Here is a 22,030-nt window from a genome sequence, read left to right as displayed (position 1 = left end):
ATTTTTCCAAAGAAGACGTGACAATGGCCGACAGGTACATGGAAAGAGATGCCTAGCATCACCAGTCAATAGAGAAATGCAAATCAAAACCACAGTGCGTATCTCACAGTACCCAAGACACAACAAGGATTGGCAAGGATGTGGAGAAGCTCAAAGTCTTGCGAATGTTGGTGGGACTGCAAAATGGTGCAGCCACTATGGAAAACTGAGTGGAGGGTCCTTAAACCATCAAAAATAGAACCACCGAATGATCCAGCAATCCCACTTCTGGGCATTTATCCAAAAGATTTGAAATCAGGATCTCGAAGAGATATTAGCACTCCTGTGTTCATTGCAGCACTATTCATAATAGGCAAGATGTGGAAACAATCGAATGCCCACGGACCGATGACTGGATAAAGAAGTTGTATATGTTGTATACACAATGGAATACTCGTCAGCCTTAAAAAAGGAAATTCTGCAATACACGACAACATGGATGACCCTTGAGGATACTGTGCTCAGTGAAATAAGCCAGTGACAGAAAGACAAATACTGCATGATTTCACTTATATGAGGGATCTAAAATAGTCACACTCAGAGACTCCGTGGAATGGTGGTTGCCAGGGGCTGGGGAGGGGGGTTGGAAAGTTACTAATCCATGGGCAGAAAGTTTTAGGAGAGCAAGATGAATCAGCCATGAGACCTGTTGTACAACACTGTACCCTATAGCCAGTGGTACTGTATTAGACACTTAGAAATTTCTTGAGGCTAGAGCTCATGTTAAGTGTTTGTACCACAATAAAATTTTTAAAGAAAAAAGAAATTGTGTCCCAGCCATTTTGGCTCAGTGGATAGAGTATCAGCCTGCAGACTGAAGGGTCCCGGGTTCAGTTCTGGTCAAGGGCACATGCCTGGGTTTCGGGCTCGATAGGCAGGAGGCAGCTGATCAATGATTCTCTCTCATCATTGATGTTTCTCTCTCTCTCCTTCTCCCTTCCTCTCTGAAATAAATAAAAATATATTAAAAAAAAAATAAAAGGAAGCATACAAAATTAAAAAAATTGTGACTGTGGCTGCACCAATTCTCAGTTCTAACCTGGTCAGTCAGGCAGAGAGGAGGCACCTGGTGCAACTGAACCCGTTTATGGCTATGCTGAGCTCTTAGTAGTAACTGTGCGGTGTATTGAGCACTCTGAGTACTAAGTACTAAGAACTGAGTACTTTAAGTACTAAGCATCTATACAGATGTTCCAGGAGCTGTTATTCCTACTTGAGAATTGAGGAAACTGAGAGGTTGAGTCACTTTTCTGGGTCACCCAACTGGTAGCCACCAGCACCTGTGTTCCTGCCCAGCTCAGCCTGACTCCAGAGCCCATGCCTCCCTGCTGTGCCACACAGCTCCCAGCAGGGCCTCTGCGGGCACAGACATGGTGGCCGCATGCCCTTCCACGTCACTTCTGTGTCCCCCAAGCTTTAGGGTCCACAGCGTCATCTTTGTTCCAAGCTTGTCCACACTGAAGAGTCATCATCCAGATGGAGAAGGGGGGTGGTGTGTGGCTCAGCATTCTAGAACTTTCAGCCAATTAGAGGGGTTCGGCGGTGGGAGAGGCTACCTGGGGAGACAGTGGGCACCTACTGACATTGCTGGGTAATCAATCACTGGAAGGGTCTGTTAGGAGGAGAAGGGTCATCCTTCAAATTAGTGTGTGTGGCCCGGCCAGCGTAGCTCAGTGGTTGAGCATCGGCCTATGAACCAGTAGGTCACAGTTGGATTCCTAGTCAGGGCACATGTCCGGGTTGTGGGCTCAATCCCCAGTAGGGGGCGTGCAGGAGGCAGCCAATCAATGATTCTCTCTCATTGACATTTTTATCTCCCTCTCCCTACCTCTCTGAAATCAATAAAAATATATTAACCGCCCCCCCCAAAGTAGTGTGTGTGTGTATGTATGTGTGTGTGTGTGTGTGTGTGTGTAGAGATGGGCAAGGGAAGTTGCATTTAAATATCCTCATATGTCCCCAAGGCTCTGCAATTGAGGGGCTTAGGGGGACTGGTTGAACGTCAGTGGGAGAGAGATGGTTCTAGAAGATGAGCTCACAGAACTGGGGAGTTCCAGAAGGCCCCATGTGAGTTTAAAGACCACCTGGGCACCTGGGGACCCGGCACTGTCACAGGCGTGGTCCTCACCTGAAGTGGCGTCTTGGCACCATCACTGCTGCGTCAGCCTTGGTGGGAACCACACCTGCTCAGTGAGCCCCCTGCCCCTCTTCCTGCAGCTGTTAACGAGGTCCCTGGGCTGGGCTGGCCAGGGAGGGGCGTGGAGTGAGAAGGGGGGTGGTCAGAGATTGAGGCATCCTGGGCTGGGAGGTGGTGAGTTGAGAGAGAGAGAGAAAGAGAGAGAGAGAGAGACCCACACTGGCAGGTCTCTGGTCTCTGAGTCAGCAGACCTGCCTCCTTGTGCCTCTACTAGTAGACCTGCTGTGAAATGCTCCCGATAAAATGACTTGTAAGTCACTTTGCTGCAAAAATTCAAAAACAGTCTCTGAAGAGCAGTCACTTTGGTTTCTTTGTCTATAAAATGGGGATCATAACCCTGTCCCGCGTGGATTGTTGAGAGGATTAGATGAGATTAAGTTGGAAGGCATCCGGAAAAGGCTGGGCACCGTGTCTGCCAGGTGTGAACTCAGGTTAATCGTCTTCCCTTTCTTTCCTGCACTTTGATGGGAAGCGCTCATACTTTTGTGGGCACCACTTCAGGATATTCCCACTTAAGAAGCATCCATTGAACAGCCACTCCATAACAGCAGCTCTGCCTGACCCCTAGGATGTAAGATGAATAAGACAGCTACTGTTCTTTGCAAGTTTACCTGGTGGTGGGAAAGACTAACACATACTCCAGTCCAGTGGGACAGAGGAGGGCAGAAGCACAGGGTGCTTTGGGGTGTTGGGGAGCAGTGGCCTACCGGGAAAGTCTTGCTGGAGAAGTCATCTCTGATGGGACCCTTGATGTCTGAGTAAGAGTTAGTCATGTGAAGGAAAGGAGAGACTTTCTGTCCTAGACAGCAGGACCATCTTGAATACAGTGTTACTGGAACTTCAAGCTTGAGAGAGGAGGGGTCCTCGGGCTGGATCCTGAGGGGCCCCGTAGATCCTGTTTAGGAGCAGTGATGAAGGGAGCTATCAAAGGCTGTCACAGGCTTTATGTTTCAAAGGTTTATTCTGGTAAATATGCGTCAAACACGTTGGAAGAAGAGACAGGATTGGGTACAAGGAGGCCATCCTCACACCAGGATGGTGCTCTGAACCAGGGGCAGGAAGGCTGGGAGGGACAGTAGCATCAACAGCACCTCGGGATTGATCGGTTGGGATGGGTGAAGGATGGAGTGATGGAGAGAAGGAGTGAAGAACAACGTCTATATTTCTAGTTTGGAAAAACATCCTGGGTTTACAACCGAGAATGTTTTCAACCACAATAGGGAAGAGCAGCTGTTGGTGGGAACGTGCGTTCCGTTGTAGGCGAGCTTGGCTTGAGATGACTGGGATGTGCAGGCGGAGAGGTCCAGGTCTGTTGCCCTGGGAAGATGTAATAAGTCATCAGCCTCCAGCAGAGGTGACAGCAGGGCTGCCGAGGGTCTCCTGAAGTGGAGGAGAAGAGGCCTGAGAAGGCGGCCTCCAGGGTGGAGGGCTTTGGCAAGGTGATGGTTTGGAAGGGGCGGTGGGCGTGCCGGAGCGTTTCAGTACGGCCTTGGGACCTGTGTGGGCGGGAGAAAGAACAGTTTCCACTTAGAGGCTGCAGGTGACCTTGCTTCAGTTCAGGCCAGGGAGGGAGTTTCCTTGGCAGTTGGGCTCAGGGACTGATTTACACCCATGACACTGCCCGGCCCGGCCCCTCTGGGAACATCCTCTCATGGCCATACCCCAGTGGGACTTTGGATTCATAGAAACTTTGGTCTCCATCCAAACGGTGCTCCTTCCTAGTTATAAAATCTCAGGCCTCAGGATTCAGTACTGCCTGGCATATCGTATGGGACTCAAAATAGGGCTGTTTTCTCCCCCAAGTCTCTGCCTCTTCTCCTAGCTTCTGGGACAGGGTGGTGTCAAGCAGGATTGGAAGCAAGAGATTCGGGCCTCAGGAAACCCTCTCCGGGATCTTGGGAGAGTGGCTGATGCCTCATCAGGGCTGGGTTGGCAGTATGGAGCCTTCTCCCATTTCCAGGTCCACTCAGGCCCTGTTTCTCTCCTTCTTCTAAGGGTTAGACTCCTGTGAGAGGACGGCCAGGGCTGTGGAGCTGCCTGCTGTCTCAAAGCCCAGCTCTGAGCCGGCGTGGTGGGGGCTCCATCTCTGCGTCCTGCATGGAAGCCAGGGGCTGGGCTCCCAGAAGGCAGCTGTGCCCACCTGGGATCCTGTTGCTGGCCGTTGCTTCTCTGCTAAGCTGTCTGCTCACCTGCGGCCAAGCCAAGGTCTACAGTCGCTGCGAGCTGTTCCGAGTGCTCCAGGAATTCGGCCTGGAGGGATACCGCGGCCACAGCCTGGCTGACTGTGAGCACCCCTCTTCCTGGCTGGCCCTGTCCCCCTCCATCCATCCTTTTCTTCCCTCTCCTCTCCCTCCTCCTCCTACCCCTCCTCACTCAAGGGGTGTGTCCTCAGGAGCTTTCTGAGCCTCAGTTCTCATTTGTAAAACAAGAATTATGTGAGATCACAGGTAGAGAACACCCAGCACGGAGTTCAATATATAGCAGGCAGGCAACAGGCAGTCAAATCTTAATGGCCCCTTCATGGTCCCCACTGCTAAAGTCAACAGAATAGTTTATATCTTAATCTTAGTCTTGGCATGAAGATAAGACATTCCCACTGAGGTTTAGGGCAAACTGAATATACCAGCAATGCAAGCTAGTGGTGGCTTGAGAAGCTGTGGAGTACAGCCACCCCTCATGTTCCTCTAGGTGTAGCCCCTCTACAGGTTTCACCTGCATCCTTCTAATCTTGCCTCTAAGGATTTTGTTCTTATTCCTTCATCCCTCAAACATTTCTTGGACTTGACTATGTGTAGCACAATGAGATAATAAGATTGCTGGCCTAGCGGCAAGAGGTCTGAGGTCCAGTCTTGACTTGCTCTTTGGTAGCTGTATGTAACCTTGAGTAAGTCACTTGGCCTTCTGAGGCTCGGTGGATTCCTCTGTTAAGTGGGAGGGAGGGCCTCTGCCCTGATCACCTCGAAGCAGGAGTCGAGGCTCCAAGGAGCTAACGTTGAGATCTGCACTGTGAGCACTCTGGTCTGGGGTGGCCTTGACCATGGAACCCTTTGGTCTGTGTCTCCACCCTGTACAGGGCTTTGTCTTGCTTATTACACAAGTGGCTTTGACTCAGCTGCTGTGGACCATGAAGCTGATGGAAGCACCAACAACGGCATCTTCCAGATCAACAGTCGGAAGTGGTGCAAGACTCTCAAGGAATACAGCACCAAGGGGTGCAATATGTACTGCACCGGTAGGCGGGCCTGCGCCTGGGCTGTCGGGGGCCAGGCCACCGTACTAGCCTTTGCTTCTCTTCGGTTTTGTTTGCTCCTCTTGCCTTTATCTCTGAGTGGGGATCCCCTTACATGGTGTTGGTCCTACCAAGGCGAGCATGATGGGGCAAGTGATGGGGGTGGATCCTCCATGAATCTGACTTGGGCTCCCTGATGGGAGATTGTCCTGAGAACTATCAGAATGAAACAGGGATTGCTTCTGATCAGAGACAAAAGTGATACCTGTGCTTCCAGAGGGGCCAGGCGACAGGGCTGAGCTTAGGATGGAAGTGTGTGTGTGTGTGTGTGTGTGTGAGAGAGAGAGAGAGAGAGAGAGAGAGAGAGAGCCATTCTCCATGTATGTCCAGCTCTGCCCCTGCTCCCTCATTCTGTTTCTCTGCCTCCCACCCCAGAGTTATTGGATCCTGACCTCAAGAATGCTGTTATCTGCGCCATGAAGATAAGTCAACAGCCCCAGGGGCTGGGCAGCTGGTAAGTAACTTGGGCTGGAGCCCCCAAGGGCATGTGGCCAGGACTGGTGGACAGCAGCAGGGAACTGGCCTTTTCTGAGAGCCCGCTTCGACCCAGGCATCCTTCCCCAGCTCCACACTCTGACCCACCCCCCTTTTGGTGGTAGGGATTACCACCACTGACGTCCTCACAGACAGCACCTGCGTGTCAGGGAGGATAAGCAGTTCACTGGAGGCCATGGAGCACAGCCTGGCTCTTTCCAGACTTGCCTATATTGAGATGCCTGCCTCCAGGTCCACTAGATCTGGGTCTAGTAAATATTTTTGAACCATGGCATCTTTGTCTAAACTAACTTTTATATAAAGACCCACGATGTACGACAGATGAAATAATAGATTCCTGCCCGAGCAGGGTGGGCTCTCTGGGGCCTCAGCCTGTCAGCCTTCGCCTTTCCCACTCCTTTCCCACATGATTGGAAGCCCTGCTCACAGGCACGGGGGTGGGATGGGCGTTAGGCTAGATCTTTGGTTCACAGGTCATCGGACGCAGTGGCCCAACAGCTTCCCAGCCTCTTCTGATGGGAGCTTCACTTAGCCTGCAGTGGTTCTCAACCTCCTGGCCCTTTAAATACAGTTCCTCATGTGGTGACCCAACCAAAAAATTATTTTCGTTGCTACTTCATAACTGTAATGTTGCTACTGTTAGGAATCGCAATGTAAATATCTGATATGCAGGATGGTCTTAGGCGACCCCTGTGAAAGGGTCGTTCGACCGCCGAAGGGGTCGCGACCCACAGGTTGAGAACCGCTGTTCTAGGGGGTTCTTTGACAGTTAACACAGTTTGCTTTCTTCTCTTTTCCTTGCTAGCCCCTGTCCCCACCTAATTCCTGGTTTAGAGCCTACGCTCCTTCCTGTTCTTCTCTGAACAGGGACTGAGGCTGTCTCTGATTGGGCCTCTCCTCTCCCCCACTCTCCATCCCCAGGGAGGCCTGGAAGCATCACTGCCTGGGCAAGGACCTCAGCGACTGGGTGGACGGCTGTACCTTCTAGGGTCCTCTCGGGACGGACTGGGCCATGCACAGCAGGCGGGGGGGGGGGGGGGGGGGGGGGCGTGGTGGGGGTCCTGCCCAGGAAGGAGCACACGGCAATTGATAAAGAATCGTTTAACACACGTGTGTTTCTCAGCTGTCACTGTGATTTCAGGTGGCCTGTTGGAGCCAGAGCATCTCGGGGTTTCTTCACCTGTCCACTTGGGGCTGGGCTTAAGCGAGGCTCCAAAAAGCCTACATGGAAGGCTGGCTCGCATTCCTGGGGGGGCTGGGGGCTCAGTGTCTCCCAGACCACACCTAGCAGAGTTTCCTAGACCCTTTCCCTGAATCTAGGTTTGCCAGATTTATCAAAACAAGCAAGCAAACAAACAAACAAACAAACCAAATGATAACAAAAACAGGAAGCCTGATGCCCTGGCTGGTTTTGCTCAGTGGTTGCCCAGGAGCAGGTGGAGATGGAAGAGGAGTACCCAGGGGAGAGAGTCCTGGCCAAAGCCAGGCAGCCCTCACTTGTGCATGAGGGTGGACGGTCTCTGGGCCCACCTGGAAGTCCCAGGTGCTGGTGATGGGCTCAGGTTGGTTAGAGAAACCAGGCTGTGTCCTGGAGTCTCCCTGCTTCCACGTCACTCTCTCCCCACATTCCACTGGTCACTATGTTCTATTTTACTTTAAAAAAATATATCTGGAGCCTGACCTTCCTTCCCATCCCAGATACCCCTGCGTTGCATCAAGGCCCGTCACTTTTCCCTAGGACCACTGCTGTGGCCTTGCAGGGGATCCCTCGCCATCGACCAGGCCCTCAGCGTGAGCTCTCCACCTCTTACTGCCTTGCATCCTGGCCCAGCGGCTTTTCTCACTTTCAGGTTAAAGGCCGAGTTCCTCGGCTTGGCACCCCAGTTCTTTCCTGACCTAGGGTCATGCAGAGTCATTTCGCAACTGCTGAGAACATTTGCTCGAGCTGGTTTGTATCCCTGCCTTTGGTTCCCTGAGGGTAGCATGCTGCTTCCTACCTTTCCCCACCAACTACCATTCCCCGCTCACTGCACTTCAGCGAATAAACTCGCCCCTCCCATCCGCCATCCTCAGAGCTGTGAATGGCTATTCCTTTTTCTTCAGGCAGGTCTTGTCTCAATTTTGCCTCCTCACAGTGACTTCTCACAGTGACTTTTCCCACCAACCCTAAGTCCTCCTCTGCCTCCAAGCCTTTGCTCAGGAATCTCTTCTGCAAGCCTGCCTGCCAGGCAGCTTCCACCATCTCTCAAGGCTGGAGCCCAAACCTGCTCTGCCTTAGCCCGGCAGACAGTCGCTCTTCTCCTGTGGGTGTGGTGGGCCTTGTGCACCTCCACCCTCACAGTCTTGTGCGCGTGTCGTTGCCCTCCTCTGCCTGACTAGACTCTGAGCTCCCCTGAGGTTCTGTCTTCTGAATCTATGAACCCTCAGTGCCTAGCACAGTGCCTGCCACACAGTGGGCACACGGAAAATGCTCGTGGAGTGAGTCTGGCCAGAGACCCCCGTCCCCACCACCCGGCATTGGGAAGTCTTCTTCCAGTGGCTTCCTGACACTCTTCCCTCTAAAGTGGGTTGAGCTGGGTATTCTTTTTAAAATATATATATTTTTATTGATTTTAGAGAGGAAGGGAGAGGGGGAAGGAGACAGAAACTGTGCTGCGCTCAGCACAGCCAGGGGTGAACCTGAGAGAGGACCGTGAAGGATTAAAGACAGACAAGAGAATAAAGCTGGAGCTAGATGGGGCACTGCTCTAGAAGGGAGAGACAGTGACATAGCCTGCAAGCCGAGTCTTTATTTTATAGCCAGATCCCACGAGGCAAAGTAAGGGCGTGGTCAAGATGTTCACAATGTTCTCGAGGGTTTCCAATCTACTCAATTACATGCACCTCATCAAGCTTTGTTTTGGCAGCACTTGCTGCACCTCCCGCAGCCCATATCACTCAGCCACCTGGGACCACAGGTTCGGACCATAAGGTCAAGCTTACAACCATAGCCTTTGGCTATACAGTAACTGTGCTGGGAGGGCTTTGCCCTCCAAGCTGGGACTTGCACGTGGCTTTACCACGAGAGGACTGTGCCCTCTCATTAGTCCGAGGCTTGAACCTGTCCAAACGCTGTAGCCGCTCTCCGTAAGAAACATTAATGATGAGAGAGAATCACTGATCGGCTGCCTCCTGCACACCCCACACTGGGGATCGAGCCCACAACCAGGGCATGTGCCCTGACCAGGAATCAAGCCGTGACCTCCTGGTTCATAGGTCGACGATGAACCATTGAGCCACGCTAGCCAGGCGAGCTGGGTATTCTTTGGTGCCCACCAATCACTTGTGTTGGGCTTCTTTAACTTGGATGTAATTCCTTTAGAAAGGAAGCCCTGATGTCTGAATTACACTAAAGACAAATGGCCATATGGTGATAAGTTAGCCAATGAGCCACCTCCTTCAGAGACGTGGCGTGAAGACCAGCTTCAAGGAGGCTAGACGTCCAAATTCCCCACCCCAAGGCTTTGCCGCGTCAGCACGGCCAAGGGTGAACCTGAGAGGGGGCAGTGAAGGATTTAGAAAAGACAGACAAGAGAAGAAAGCTGGGTCTGGGTGGGACGCCGCCCGCTCTGATGGAGAGAGACAGTGCCACAGCCCGTAAGCCGTCTCTTTACTTCATAGCCAGATTCCACGAGGCAAAGTAAGGGTGTGGTTACAACATTCTCGTGGGTTTCGAATCTACTCAATTACATGCACCTGAACTCTCTTAAGCCCACATCACTCAGACACGTGGGGCCACGTGTTTGGACCATAGGTTCAAGCTTACAACTATAGCCTCTGGTTATAATTGTGCTGGGAGGGCTTTGCCCTCCAAGCTGGGACTTGCACGTGGCAATGAGAGGACTGTAACCTCTCATTAGTCTGAGGCTTGAACCTGTCCAAACACTGTAGCCGCTCTCCACACAAGGTGTCACAGCCATTGCCAGGAGGTAGTTTTTTCTTTCTTCTTTCCTTTTTTCCTCCCTCCCTCCCTCCCTCCCTCCCTCTCTCCCTCTCTTCCTCTCTCTCTCTCTTTCTCTCTCTCTCTCTCTCTCGCTCTTTCTTAAAAAAAAAAAAAAGAGCCTCATTGCAGTTCTGCTCAGAAATGAATGAGATGTCAACAGTGGTGCATGTCCGGGGGCTCAGCGGCAGCCAGAGGACATTATGCATGCATTTCCCGTGTGCAGGGCACACGTGGTCTTATTCCTTAAGAACCAGGCCACAGGGATGTTTGCAAAGCGAGGCTGCAGTTGCTTTCCGTCTGCAGGTCTCCTCAGCCCTCCCAATCAGCACATGAATAAGGTAATTTTACAAAATCACAGCTCTAAGTTTCTCGGTTCACATCCATTTTCTGCTCATTCATCTCGCCACCTGTGAGCTCTCAGTGCACAAGCTGCAGTAGGTGACAAAGGTTTAAAAAAATGATGGGAGGGAAATCTTGAAATTGATCAAATCCTGCCTGTCACTCCCCCCCGCCCCTCCTGTGAATTGAAAAATGGCAGTCATTAGGGCATATTAGGGGAAACATCGGTGCTCCTCGTGGTACCGTGGTGATCTTCGGGAGGAGAGGTTAATACTTTTGGGACCAGGCGGCAAGGCTGGGCATCCGTGCGTCCCTCAGGGATCATACATAGGCTCTGGGGCTCCATCCTCCTCCTCAGATAGAGTGCACGTTTTATGATTATCTATGTGACCCTGGGAGAAAGTTCATAGCTTTCACCTTGTTTGTTTTTTTTAAAATATATTTTATTGATTTTTTACAGAGAGGAAAGGAGAGAGATAGTTAGAAACATCGATGAGAGAGAAACATCGATCAGCTGCCTCCTGCACACCCCCCTCTGGGGATGGGCCCGCAACCCAGGTACATGCCCTTGACCGGAATCGAACCCAGGACCTTTCAGTCCGCAGACTGATGCTCTATCCACTGAGCCAAACCGGTTTCGGCAACTTTCACCTTGTTTTTAATCCATACAAGTATCCAAGTGAGATCAGTATTTTACTGGAAGAAAGAAAGAAAATAAGAAAAGATAGAAAGTATATACCTTAGCTCATTTGACCCCATATTAACCCTGAAAACTAGGCACCCTCATCACCCTCATCTCGTATAGGTGGGAAATAGAGGCTAGAAGCAGGGAATGAAATAGCTGCTTAGGTACCTGACCCCATCCTCCACTTAGACTCAGAGACTGTTAGAGTTGACGCACCAAAGAGATTTGCTGTTTATTTTCCATCCCCTTTCATTATTTTTTATTTTTGTTAATCCTCACCTGAGGATATTTTCCACTGATTTTTAGAGAGAGTGGAAGAAAGGGAGAGAGACACACACAGAGAGAGAAACATCTGATTTTTAGAGAATGGAGGGAGGGGGAGAGACACACAGAGAGAAACATCGATGTGAGAGAGCACATCGATCAGCTACCTACTGCATACACCCCGACCAGGGCTGGCATACAACTGAGGTACATGCCCTTGACCAGAATCAAACTCAGGACCCTTCAGTCCACAGGCCGATGTTCTATCCACTGAGCCAAACCGGCTAGGGTTTTCCTCTCCTTTTATAAAGGAGGGAACTTAGGCCCAGAAAAATGAAGTAAATTGTCCAGAGGTATATGAGTAGTTTACAACAGAAATGGGTTAGAAATGCTGTTTTTCGAGACTCTGTCAAAAGCCTTTACTAACCTATTGCTCCTACAAAGGCCGAGAGCACAGGTTTTACTGAATGTTAAATTGGATTCGTAAGCAGCTCTCCTCTCACCTGTCTTCAGGTGGGTGCTGCCTGCTGCCCTGGGTTACAGTCCCCTGAACAGCACGGCCCCAAACACGTTCCACCTACTAGCCTTAGGAGAACACAGATGATGCACGAAGTGCTTCCACATGCCAGGATCCTCACAGGAGCGGGGAGAAAGCCTTTAGCTAAAGAAATCAACCTTTGCTTTGGGAAACATCACAGACCCTGGGAGATCAGAGGAAGGGACTCGCAGGACTTCAGCTCTGATGCACCCTCAGCGTGCTGAAACCGCCCTTCATCCGGGGCACCTGCCACTCTCTCAGCGGTCACTTTGGACACTCCCTTTGACTTCTATGCTTGGGTGCCCTGGACCTCTGCGCAGTCCCTGGGCTGTGTATTTTCCACGCCCTCCTCCCCATCCCCCGCACCCCTGCCTCCCAGGCTTTGCATGTGCCGCTGACTCACTCTCCTTCGACCACAAAACTCCGATTCATCTTTCCTAGCTGTCTGTTTCCTGGAGGACTCACATGATCATTCCTGGAAGGCAGGTGCCCAGTACAGACTGGGCAAACAATCAAGAGGAGTGGAATGAATGGCGAGGCTGTGTCTTGTCTCCCCTTCCTATGTCGCCCTGCTGCCTTCCCAGCGGTGCCAGGAAATGTGCTCTGTGCGTCCCAGGGCCTGCTGGCTCGGTGTGGGTCTGGCCTGGTGACAGTCCCCGTGGAAGCGCGTTCTTGGCTCTCGAGCCTCCCTGGCGTCTCTGTAACAGGGAGCATATTCACCGGCACTTTCTGGAGGCCCTTCCCCCTGCAGTGAGTTCGGGTCTCACGATGGAACGGAAATCTCTGAGTGTGTGCAGGAAGAGCTCCCAGGCCTCTCAGGCTGAGCTGAGCTTTACCTGCGGGGAAGCCTGCCTCGGACCCCTCCTTCCCAGCTCACCAAGCACCTTTCTCCGGACCCCCTCTCAGGGCCCTTTCTCACAAAGGGGGTTCATGGTTAAGACTCTTAGAAGGACAGGGATTAGAGTGTCGTTCCCAATACGCCAAGGTTGCAGGTTTGATCCCCGGTCTGGGCACATGCAAGAATCAACCAATGAGTGCATAAATAAGTGGAACAGCAAATCGATGTTTCTCTCTCGCTCTTTCCCTTCTTCTATCACCCCCTCTCTCCCATCCCCTCTTTCTAAAATCAATCAATAAATTAAAAAAATAGCTGCAGCTGGAAAGGGGAACACAAATGACCTCTGGCCTCTCTTTGCCAAAAACGACAAAGCAGGAGCGTGTAAGCAGTGGCCAGGTCTGGGGTGGCTGCTCACAGAAGTGCTTCGTCCTTTCTCTCTCCCCAACTGCAGACTCTGCTGCGTCTGTTTCTGGGGTCAGGTGCCACCATTTTATTTATTTATTGATTGATTGATCTCACCCTTTAAGGCAGCGGTTCTCAACCTGTGGGTCGCGACCCCTTTGGCTGTCGAATGACCCTTTCACAGGGGTCGCCTAAGACCATCCTGCATATCAGATATTTATATTACGATTCCTAACAGTAGCAACATTACAGTTATGAAGTAGCAATGAAAATAATTTTATGGTTGGGTCACCACATGAGGAACTGTATTTAAAGGGCCAGAAGGTTGAGAACCACTGCTTTAAGGTCACTGATAATCCATCATTGACGTTCCGGCTGGTGCTTGGTTCAGACTGCTGGCTGTTTGTCGTCCTTGGGGTCACTCTCAAAATGGGACACATCCCCGTGTCTCCTCTGTGCACAGACCCCCCAGGCCTCCACGAAGGAAATGATTGCAAAAATGGTTATTTGTGAGGATAATAAAAAACACCCGGCCACTCCCAGGAGTTCAGGCAGGCAACTAGGTCGTTGGTTAACAACTAGTCAATAATAATCAGTAGTTGGCTATTGACTTGCTATCTTGAATTTCCTGCCTTTTCCCCTTTAAGCAGGTTAAGCCTGTAGACCTGCTCCAAGGTGAGCAAAGCCAGAATCCCCCAATCAGAAGGAGCAGATAACGTATGGGAGGCCGGAAGCAATGCAAACCCGCTCGAATATTCTTTGCTCCACCTCACATTGATCTGAGGTTGTTTGTGTGCGCGTGTGCTTTTTAAAGGAAGCCAGAAATCCAACGAAGCAGGTGGAATTGCAACTTAATCTATAGATTTTTAAAAATTTATGAAACTGTTAAACTGGGACAAAGCTGAGCATCTGATAGTTTCCAAACTCACTGAATAGGCATGTCGTTTGGCTCCTGGCTCTGATGGGAGCGCCCGAGGACACTATGCTCTTCTGCCTCCGACCCTCTGGGCACCAGCAGGATATCTTCCAGCCTGAAGCAGTGAGGAGTGACTTTGTCTCAGGAGAGGGATGCCCATGCCCTGGCAGCATCTGGAGAAATGATTGCACAAGGATTCTGCCTGAACAGCAAGCTCTCTTTTGCCACCCAGAGCTGGAAAGAGCAGCCCCCCTGCAGCCTAAAGGCCCCTCCCCACCTCCTTTCCCATCTGGACAACCTCTGAGGACTTATGAGGAGCGAGGCCGAATGCAAAGGTGACCCCTACAGGGACAAGCAGTCTGTGTGATGGGTGAAGAGCTGAGGCGCAGAGAGGGTCCTGGAGAGCTGGTGTGTGGGAGGGAGGCCACGCTGGGCCTGTGTGCAGCCCAAGTTCACTGACGGGGTCAGGAGTCAGGACGGAAGGTGGAGAGCAGAAGGCGTGAAGGCCTCCTCTATGGTTTTTGTGTCTGGGCGCGTTCTCCGCCTTCCCTCTTCACGCCATGGTCCAGGCGTGTCATTCAGACCCTGGGCTATGACCCGTCTGTGAGTGGGTCCTGACGTCATTTACAAGGTCACGATCAGTAGTTGTTAAAGATTAGTAAGTGTTGCTGCACAAAACTTGACAGAACTTGTGGTCTTTGGCCTGGGAGGTCTGGCCCTTTCCTAGGTGCGTGGGGAGAGAGAGAACTGAGGGTGGGAGGAGGCAGACACCGTGGAGCCACTTCCACAAGACCAGCTTTAATATGACCGTGACGGGAAGCACGAATAAATAAACGCCAGAGAAAATGGGAAAACCAAACCGAACTCAGAACAGCAAACCCAAAGATCAGAAAACAAAACCAAACGGACCTCTGACAGACAGTAAACCCCCCAAAGACAGAATCGGACTGTACAAGCCATGTCACAGGGAGGGCAGAACGCGTGGGAGCCACGGACACGGGCCGGAGTCACCAGGCCACAGGCCTCCGTCACAGGCGCTGGGGTTGGAGGGGCTCGGCCCGGTCCCCCGGCAGGGAGGGTCGGCTGGGGCGGGAAGGGGACTGTGGGCAGGTTAAGGACCTTCACGAACCACACAAGGACCGGACGTAGCCGACAGTTCTGCGGTTTCCCTCGATTGTGCAGCTGCGATTCCAGCCGTGGCCTCGCGGTGACTGGGGGCCGGAATCCGGTCCCACCGCGGGGGAACCGTGCAGCGGAGCGTCTCGTACACAGACAGACGTGGAGGTGGCGCCGTGAGAAGTCTGAGCATGCAGGTGCTTTCTACATCTGGCAGTGAGATGTGATGGCAGGTTGGTCCTTGGACTGTTCCAGAATGTGTCTCATGTCTCCTAAGAGGGACGCACGGCGGGGACCGAGGACGGGCCGTGTCCACGTGGCCGCAGCGAGGTTTTGGCAGAGAGTTTGCTATGTGTGCATAGGGGGCTCTTGCTGCTTTCCGTCATCGGGGGCCATCCCGCCTGAGCCTGCTGTCCCCTGTCCCGGGTCTTGGGCCTCAGGGTCTGCTTGGGGGTGCCGGGCGCTCCGAGGGCTGTCAGCAGGCGATCTCCTCCAAGGTCCCCAGGGCCGTCTGCAGGGGCACAGTCACAGTGTGGCTGATGGTTTCAGAGTGGTTTGGCATCGTCTCACAGGTGCTCTGGAGGGAGGGGAAGGTGGTGCTTGTTTATTTATTTATTTATTTATTTATTTATTTATTTATATCAATATTTTTATTGACTTCAGAGAGGGAGGGAGAAGGAGAGAGAGATAGAAACATCAATGATGAGAGGGAATCATTGATTGGCTGCCTCCTGCACACCTCACACTGGGGATCGAGCCCACAGCTGGGGCATATGCCCTGACTGGGAATCGGACCATGACCTCCTGAGCCACACCAGCCGTGCAAAGGGGGTGTTTATACTCAAAACTTCATCAGGTGCCACTGGCAGCCCTGGGGACCACGCTCCTCACTTGTGGGCTCCCCGGGGCACTGCTGCTTCTGCCCTAGAGACCCCATGCACTGGTTTGGCATCTGTGGCATGAGGCTGAAGGGCCTCCCTGCCTTCAGAACCCTCGCCACTGCCCCCCTAGGTGCCCCCGGCGCGGGGAGAGGACTCTCTGGTGATGGGGTGTGGCCTTTCCTCCTAGAAGTCCCCCGATGTGCCACCTGAAGCTACATCTGAGTGACGCCTGGCTGTGGACTGGATAGCCCATCCCACCCTTGGCCTCGGGGGCCTCCTTGGGGCCTAGCTGGGGTGAGGAGGTGCAGCCTGGGGCTAGGCCTGGGGCAGGGGGTGCTGATTGATCGCTGAGGCCAAGCTGTAAGGGCGGAGGCCTCAAAGGCCAGAACCAGAGCTGGTCACAGCTGCCCAAAGGACCTTCAGGGTTAGACCGCACACAGGGAATAGTCATCCTGGGTCCCTGGGCAGGGTGTGGCCGAGAGACTGAGGATCTTCCAGGAGACCCCCAGGCTGTCCCACAGCGAGGGCTGGGAGCAGAGATCGGCCAGGAGGCCATGCTAAGAATTTGGAGAGATTCGATAAGGACACTACTGCATGAGGGGGAAGGATAGAGGGGGAACCTATGACTAAGACATTTCGGAGGCTGGAGGGAAGTGGGGGAACCTGAACTTGCTGACCACTTACTATAAACTAGGCATGCTGCCCGGCCAGTGTGGCTCAATGGTTGAGCATCGACCTGTGAACCCGGAGGTCAAGGTTCGATTCCCAGTCAGGACACATGCCTAGGTTGTGGCAGCTGGATCCTCAGTAGGGGGTGTGCAGGAGGCAGCGGTTCAATGGTCCTCTCTCATCATTAATGTTTCCATCTCTCTCTCCCTCTCCCTTCCTCTCTGAAATCAATAAAAGTATATTAAAAAACCCACTAGGCATGCTGATTGTTTCATAGGCTGGTCTCCCTCATCTGAATGACACCCCTCCACCCCGCCCCAACCCGCTTCCATCCCCAGTTCCCTGCGAAGAGGCAGATGCTCAGGGAGATAGGGACCTGTCCCCAGGCACACATCTCAGAAGCAGGGACCTGGGACCCAGCCAGGACAGCTCCGTCGGGAGCCTGGGTCCCTTCCACTCCGCCCCTCCTGCTCTGGCACCGTATCTGGTTTCACATCGCCTGTACAGACCAGAGGAGCTAATCGACCTCCAGCCCACAAGCGGCCCTTACCACGTTCTCGTCGGGGCTCCCTTCATCCTCTTCTTTGCCCAGCAGGTCTAATAGTTTCTCTTTGATCAGCTGCAAGAGAGGCCGGAAGGGAGTGGTCAGGCTGGGGGAAGGGGCAAAGGCAAGAGGCCTCCCTGCCCTGGGTTCCCCGGGGGAGCCACCGCGGCAGCTGCCTGGGCTGTGGCCAGACAAATGGTGGCAGGACCCCCGCCGGGCAGGAGCCTCCGCCCCCTCCCTGGGCTGCCAAGGGATTCCGGTGCAGGGGCCAGAGCTTGGAGAGGTCACTGAGGGCCCTGTCGCAGTGCGGACCGCTTTCTCCTGTGGATGGACAGTGTGGAGAAGCGACATGTGCTGGCATGCTGGCTCCCCATCTGCCCTCAGGAGCACCCTGGGCCCCTTTCTGAGTCCAGGTCTGGGGGACAAGATAGCTAATTAGGCCCGTCTCCCCACAGTTCATAAGTTCAGGGCACACTCGAGTCCGTAACATTTTATTCTTAGCAGCAGAGGGTAGTTATCAAATATGTTCCCAGTGTGATTCAATTTCCCTAACTTTGTACAGCTTCTCACAAAATTAAGAAACAAAGGGGAATAAAATCTGGCCATGGGGCGTGGTTTTGGCGTGTGGAACAAGGTTTCCCGGCTGAAAGGCAGGGCGGGACGCCGGGAACGCTGGCCACAGGGCCCTCCTGCCCCACAGTGGCTCCTAGAGAGCAACCTTCGGCCACGGCCAGCCCTCTCTGGGGCAGACCCTGCTCGAAGGCACTGTTTGCTGGGCCCAGACCCGGTGCTCCCGGGGTCTGCAAGGGCCTGGGCGTACCCGAGGGGTCCTGGAGCCCTGCAGACAGCTGGTCTGGGGAGATGGGTGGGAAGGCTGAGGACTGTTTGGGAAGCTCTCAGATGCTTGGTTCCTGCTGCCCCCAAGGGAGACATCTCCACAGACCATCAGCAGCCAGAGGCAGTGGGTGTGGCCTTGCTCTTCTCAGGACCGAGGAGGCTGCTGGGAAATGCCCCTTACCGCAGTCTCCCTGACCGTGACGGTACCACTCAGGTGACCAGCCACCCAGAGGGCAGGTGTGTGTGTGTGTGTGTGTGTGTGTGTGTGTGTGCGCATTTGTGAGTAATGTGTTAAGTGTGGTATAGTGTGTGTGTGAGAGTGGTGTGTGTGGTGTATGTGTGTGTATGGTGCGTGTGCATTTGTGAGTAATGTGTAAGGGTGGTATAAGTGTGTGTGTGTGTGTGTGTATGGCCAGGCTAGCTGTGGGAGGGGCTCAGAACTGGCCTCAGCCCAGTCTCATCTCCTCCCTTCTCCTCCCTCCCTGCTCCTGTAGACAGCCCACGGCTTTTCCTCCACAGGACTGTGGCTTCCCCTTCCTTACATTCATCCCTCCCATCTGATACCTAGGGCTTGGTGACAGACAATAGCCATGGGCAGGAGGAGGGTGCAGGCTCTGGCGGAGATGAGGTGCTTCGGTTCTGGACATGGGGGCAGGATGAGGGCACCCGCATGTGGTCATTTCCCCAAGAGGGATCCCAAATCTTACCTCATAAATGTAATCAAAGAGCTCTAGTATTGTGAGGATACTAGCACCAATGAACAACCCCATCTGGCCACCAATGTCACCTGAAGAGAGACAGAAAAGACCAAAGGTTTGGTTTCACTCTCGGAACTCAGAACCCAGACCTTCTGAGTACCCCCCCGCCCCCCGCCCCCCTCCATGGGAGCCCGGGCTTGTCACTGAAAGGCAGGCCTTTGACAAGTCCCCCCCCTCGATGCACAGCTCTGAGAGCTGATAGGTGCAGCACCTAGTGAGGATGCGAACTAACCCGAATGCTTATTGGAGGTTCCAGAATAGACCTCATAGGCTGACAGGCTTGCCAATTACATTAGAAACCGCACTGATTGGGCCTCGCTTTGGCTCTGGGCTGAGAACAGAGATAAGACACATGTGGTCCTTGCCCTGGGCAAGGGCACAGACTAGCCCAGGGGTGGGCAAACTTTTTGACTCGAGGGCCACAATGGGTTCTTAAACTGGACCGGAGGGCCGGAACAAAAGCATGGATGGAGTGTTTGTGTGAACTAATATAAATTCAAAGTAAACATCATTACATAAAAGGGTACGGTCTTTTTTTTTAGTTTAGTTTTATTCATTTCAAACGGGCCGGATCCGGCCCGAGGGTCGTAGTTTGCCCACGGCTGGTCTAGCCTGAGACACAAGTGTCAGGTGCCCTGAGTGGGGGTTGTGGGAGTGGTGTCGCAAGAGGCCTCCTCGCCTATGCCTTTAATCATGACATGACCTTCAGGGTCACCTTGGGGCACCTCTCACTCTGGGGATGAGGCCCTTGGACGCATCTTCTATCTCCCTTACCCAAAGGTAAATGTTCGATTGGGTCTCTCTAGAGCAGAGGTTCTTACCCTGGGGCGGATGGGCCCCTTGACCAAAGCTATTCTGGACTGGCCTTCAGATCCCTGCCCCTCCTCCCCCCCGCCCCCCGCCCCGCATCAAACTCCGGGGAGTCTTGTAGTCAGTGCAGACGCCTGGACCTACCCCAGGCTACATGTCAGATCTGGGGGTCAGGATTTGTCCGTTCCCCAGGGGGTCCTCTGGCCCACCAGAGTTTGAAAACCCCTCTCCTGTGGGCCCTTCAGATGGCTGGCGATCCTCCGAAATGAATGGAAACACTCAGCGTGGGCACCCGGCTTTTGTAGTGGGAGAGTTTATATATGAGAGGCTATGAGCCCATTCTCCAAGGGCTGTGATCCCCCAGAAGCCCACGGTGCTTTGCCCCATTGCTCTCTGGGGCTCCAGGCTTGGAGTGGCCACCAGCTTCCTGTGTGGCTTTGATAAGCCCTGACCCTCTCAGGAGCTGTGCCTTCAAAGCACCCTTGGTGGTGGAGGCCTTCGGGAGGGGGCTTGGAGGAGATGAGCTGTGAAGTCCTTCCCAGCTGTAATCTCTAAGCCTGGGCTGGGAGAGTGCTGGGAATGGGGGTGCTGTTGGGGTGGGCACACAGTCCTCCTGGAACCTCCAGGATGACCTCTTGGTCTGAGAACTTTCTGATGGGTACATCTGCCCACTCCTCCCTGATCACAGCTGGGAGGAGCCCAACAGCCACATCCTGAACAAGCCGAGATCGTGGGGAGGGGGTTCTTCTTGGTGGGACTTGGTGCTGAGCTCAAAAGGCTCCCTGCAGGCCTCTCCCCTGTCACGCTCACTCTAATACCCTCAGTGGAGGTGTATCAGGGAGTGTGCACGTCAGGTGTGAGTGTGTGTCTGTATGTGTCTGAACTGTGACTGAGTGTGGGGGTATGTGCCAGGGTCCCGTGTGTGTGCAGTGTCTGTATAGAAATAGGCAGTGCATCTGGCTGTTGATGACTTTATGTAGGTAGCGATCTAGGTCTAGGGTAGGTAGATTGTCTAAGTGTGTGAGTGGCTTCGTGGAGGTGGCCCGTGAGCATGCACGAGTGAGCATGTGCAGGTGTGAGCGTGTTTGTGTGCATGGGCAGTTGTAGGTAAGAGTGTGAGTGCAGGCATGCAGTGCGTGTGCACTCGGGTCTGTGCAGGTGAACGCCTGTGTGTGTAGCTCTCCATGGAGCTTGTGTGGCCACAGGGAGCAGTGGGCACTGAGGTGAGGGCGTGGGACGTGTGGCAGTGAGAGAGGGGCCTGACAGCCTGTGGCTGACGGTTCACAGTGGCACACGCTCCCATCACGAGGCTGCAGATGGCCCCATGCTTTTCTCAGCGGCTATTCTGGGAGGGAACACGATGCTAGGAACGTTCATCCTCATATCTGATGCAGAGACGAGCTGTCCCTCCTGACGGATCTGAGCTCGGGCCCTCCCCGCTGAGTGTGTGTGTGTGTGTGTGACTGTGAGCTTATGTGGGGGTGGGGAGGAGTCATGTCCTGAGTCCATTTAGGAAATGAAGGTGGCAAGGACAGGGGAGGAGCCTACATCTCCGGCCCAGGGCACACGTCTCTAGGCTCAGCCCCTTTGGCCACAGGGGCCTGAGAGGCCCGAGTGACAGCCACCTTAACCCTGCTGGGACCCAGCCTCCTGGGAGAGGTGCAGAAAGGCCCGATGGCGCTTGGAAACACCAGCCGGGTCCTGGTCCCTGGCACGGAGACTGTCCAGGGGCCAGAAATGATATTAATGGACCTTCTGTGGGCTCTACCACATTTAACCATCACAGGCACACATAGAGTGGGTTTCATTAGTCCCATTTTACAGATGAGGGACCTGAGGCCAGTGAGGAGAAGCCACTGGCCTACATTCTCACAGGTGGTCTTTGCTTTATACTCTCAGGTAGACGATGCCCCCTCACCTGGCTCAGCTCACAGAAGCAACAACGGCTACTTTTCCTTGCAGATCCCTTCTTGAGAGTGAGGGGGAGTTGGCAGGAGCCCCCAAGGGGCAGGTCTGTCTGCCTCAGGGGTCTTGTGCATGTTGTATTGGGCTGGGGCAGGGTTGAAATGAACTCCCTGCATCCATTATGTGCCTACGGGGCCAGGGCAACTTGTGTGGGGGTGGCAGTCAGGTCTGTAGATACCTGAGGACAAATGGCCCTTCTTTTGTGTTTGACAAAGGACCCAGCGCAGAGGGACCACCTGGCCTTCTCAATGCAGCAATGCTGCTTTCAGAGGGGCTCCACTGGGGACCCTCACTGTGTCCACCGCCTGGGGACCCTCCACAGCTCGGTCTTCCCGGCATCTGACAGCTCTTTCTTCTTGGCCCACCCCAAGTCTCTGACACCAACCTGGGGGCAGAGAACCATGGAATCCAAGAGGGCAGCTCTGGAAAGGCCCTGAGAGATCTTCCGCCCACCCGCCTCTCTGTG

At 53.5% G+C, this 22,030-nt stretch overlaps 2 protein-coding genes across 3 annotated transcripts in view; one reads left to right on the top strand and one right to left on the bottom strand.

Moving 5' to 3' along the window:
* The first annotated feature begins 4,267 nt into the window (after positions 1 to 4,267).
* Positions 4,268 to 7,008, top strand: SPACA3 (sperm acrosome associated 3). Its single transcript, XM_070394794.1, has 4 exons — positions 4,268 to 4,520; positions 5,310 to 5,468; positions 5,901 to 5,979; positions 6,942 to 7,008. The coding sequence occupies exons 1-4, from the start codon at positions 4,334 to 4,336 to the stop codon at positions 7,006 to 7,008; spliced, it is 492 nt and encodes a 163-aa protein (XP_070250895.1). The 5' UTR covers positions 4,268 to 4,333.
* Positions 7,009 to 14,766: 7,758 nt separating this feature from the next.
* The window catches only part of ASIC2 (acid sensing ion channel subunit 2), an 825,099-nt gene continuing 817,835 nt past the window's right edge, over positions 14,767 to 22,030 (bottom strand). For both annotated transcript variants that reach the window (XM_070395589.1, XM_070395588.1), the window contains exons 8-10: positions 18,739 to 18,818; positions 17,201 to 17,269; positions 14,767 to 15,677 (exon numbers count right to left, since the gene is read on the bottom strand). In XM_070395589.1, coding sequence (XP_070251690.1) covers positions 15,576 to 15,677; positions 17,201 to 17,269; positions 18,739 to 18,818 — 251 coding nt within the window. In that variant the 3' untranslated portion in view covers positions 14,767 to 15,575. The remainder of the gene's footprint in view (positions 15,678 to 17,200; positions 17,270 to 18,738; positions 18,819 to 22,030) is intronic.

Source organism: Myotis yumanensis, unplaced genomic scaffold (assembly GCF_028538775.1).
Source record: "Myotis yumanensis isolate MYYU_CA2020_CCGP unplaced genomic scaffold, mMyoYum1.0.hap1 SCAF_16, whole genome shotgun sequence".
NCBI classification, from domain to species: Eukaryota; Metazoa; Chordata; class Mammalia; order Chiroptera; family Vespertilionidae; genus Myotis; species Myotis yumanensis.
This window is presented reverse-complemented; position numbering and strand designations above follow the sequence as displayed.

What these genes read in the sequence shown, in the direction of transcription:
- SPACA3 (XM_070394794.1), top strand. Translation starts at nt 4,334, where the DNA reads ATGGAAGCCAGGGGCTGGGCTCCCAGAAGGCAGCTGTGCCCACCTGGG. An exon ending in CGGCCACAGCCTGGCTGACT is followed by an intron (nt 4,521 to 5,309) that starts GTGAGCACCCCT and finishes CACCCTGTACAG; the next exon opens with GGCTTTGTCTTGCTTATTAC. An exon ending in GTGCAATATGTACTGCACCG is followed by an intron (nt 5,469 to 5,900) that starts GTAGGCGGGCCT and finishes CTCCCACCCCAG; the next exon opens with AGTTATTGGATCCTGACCTC.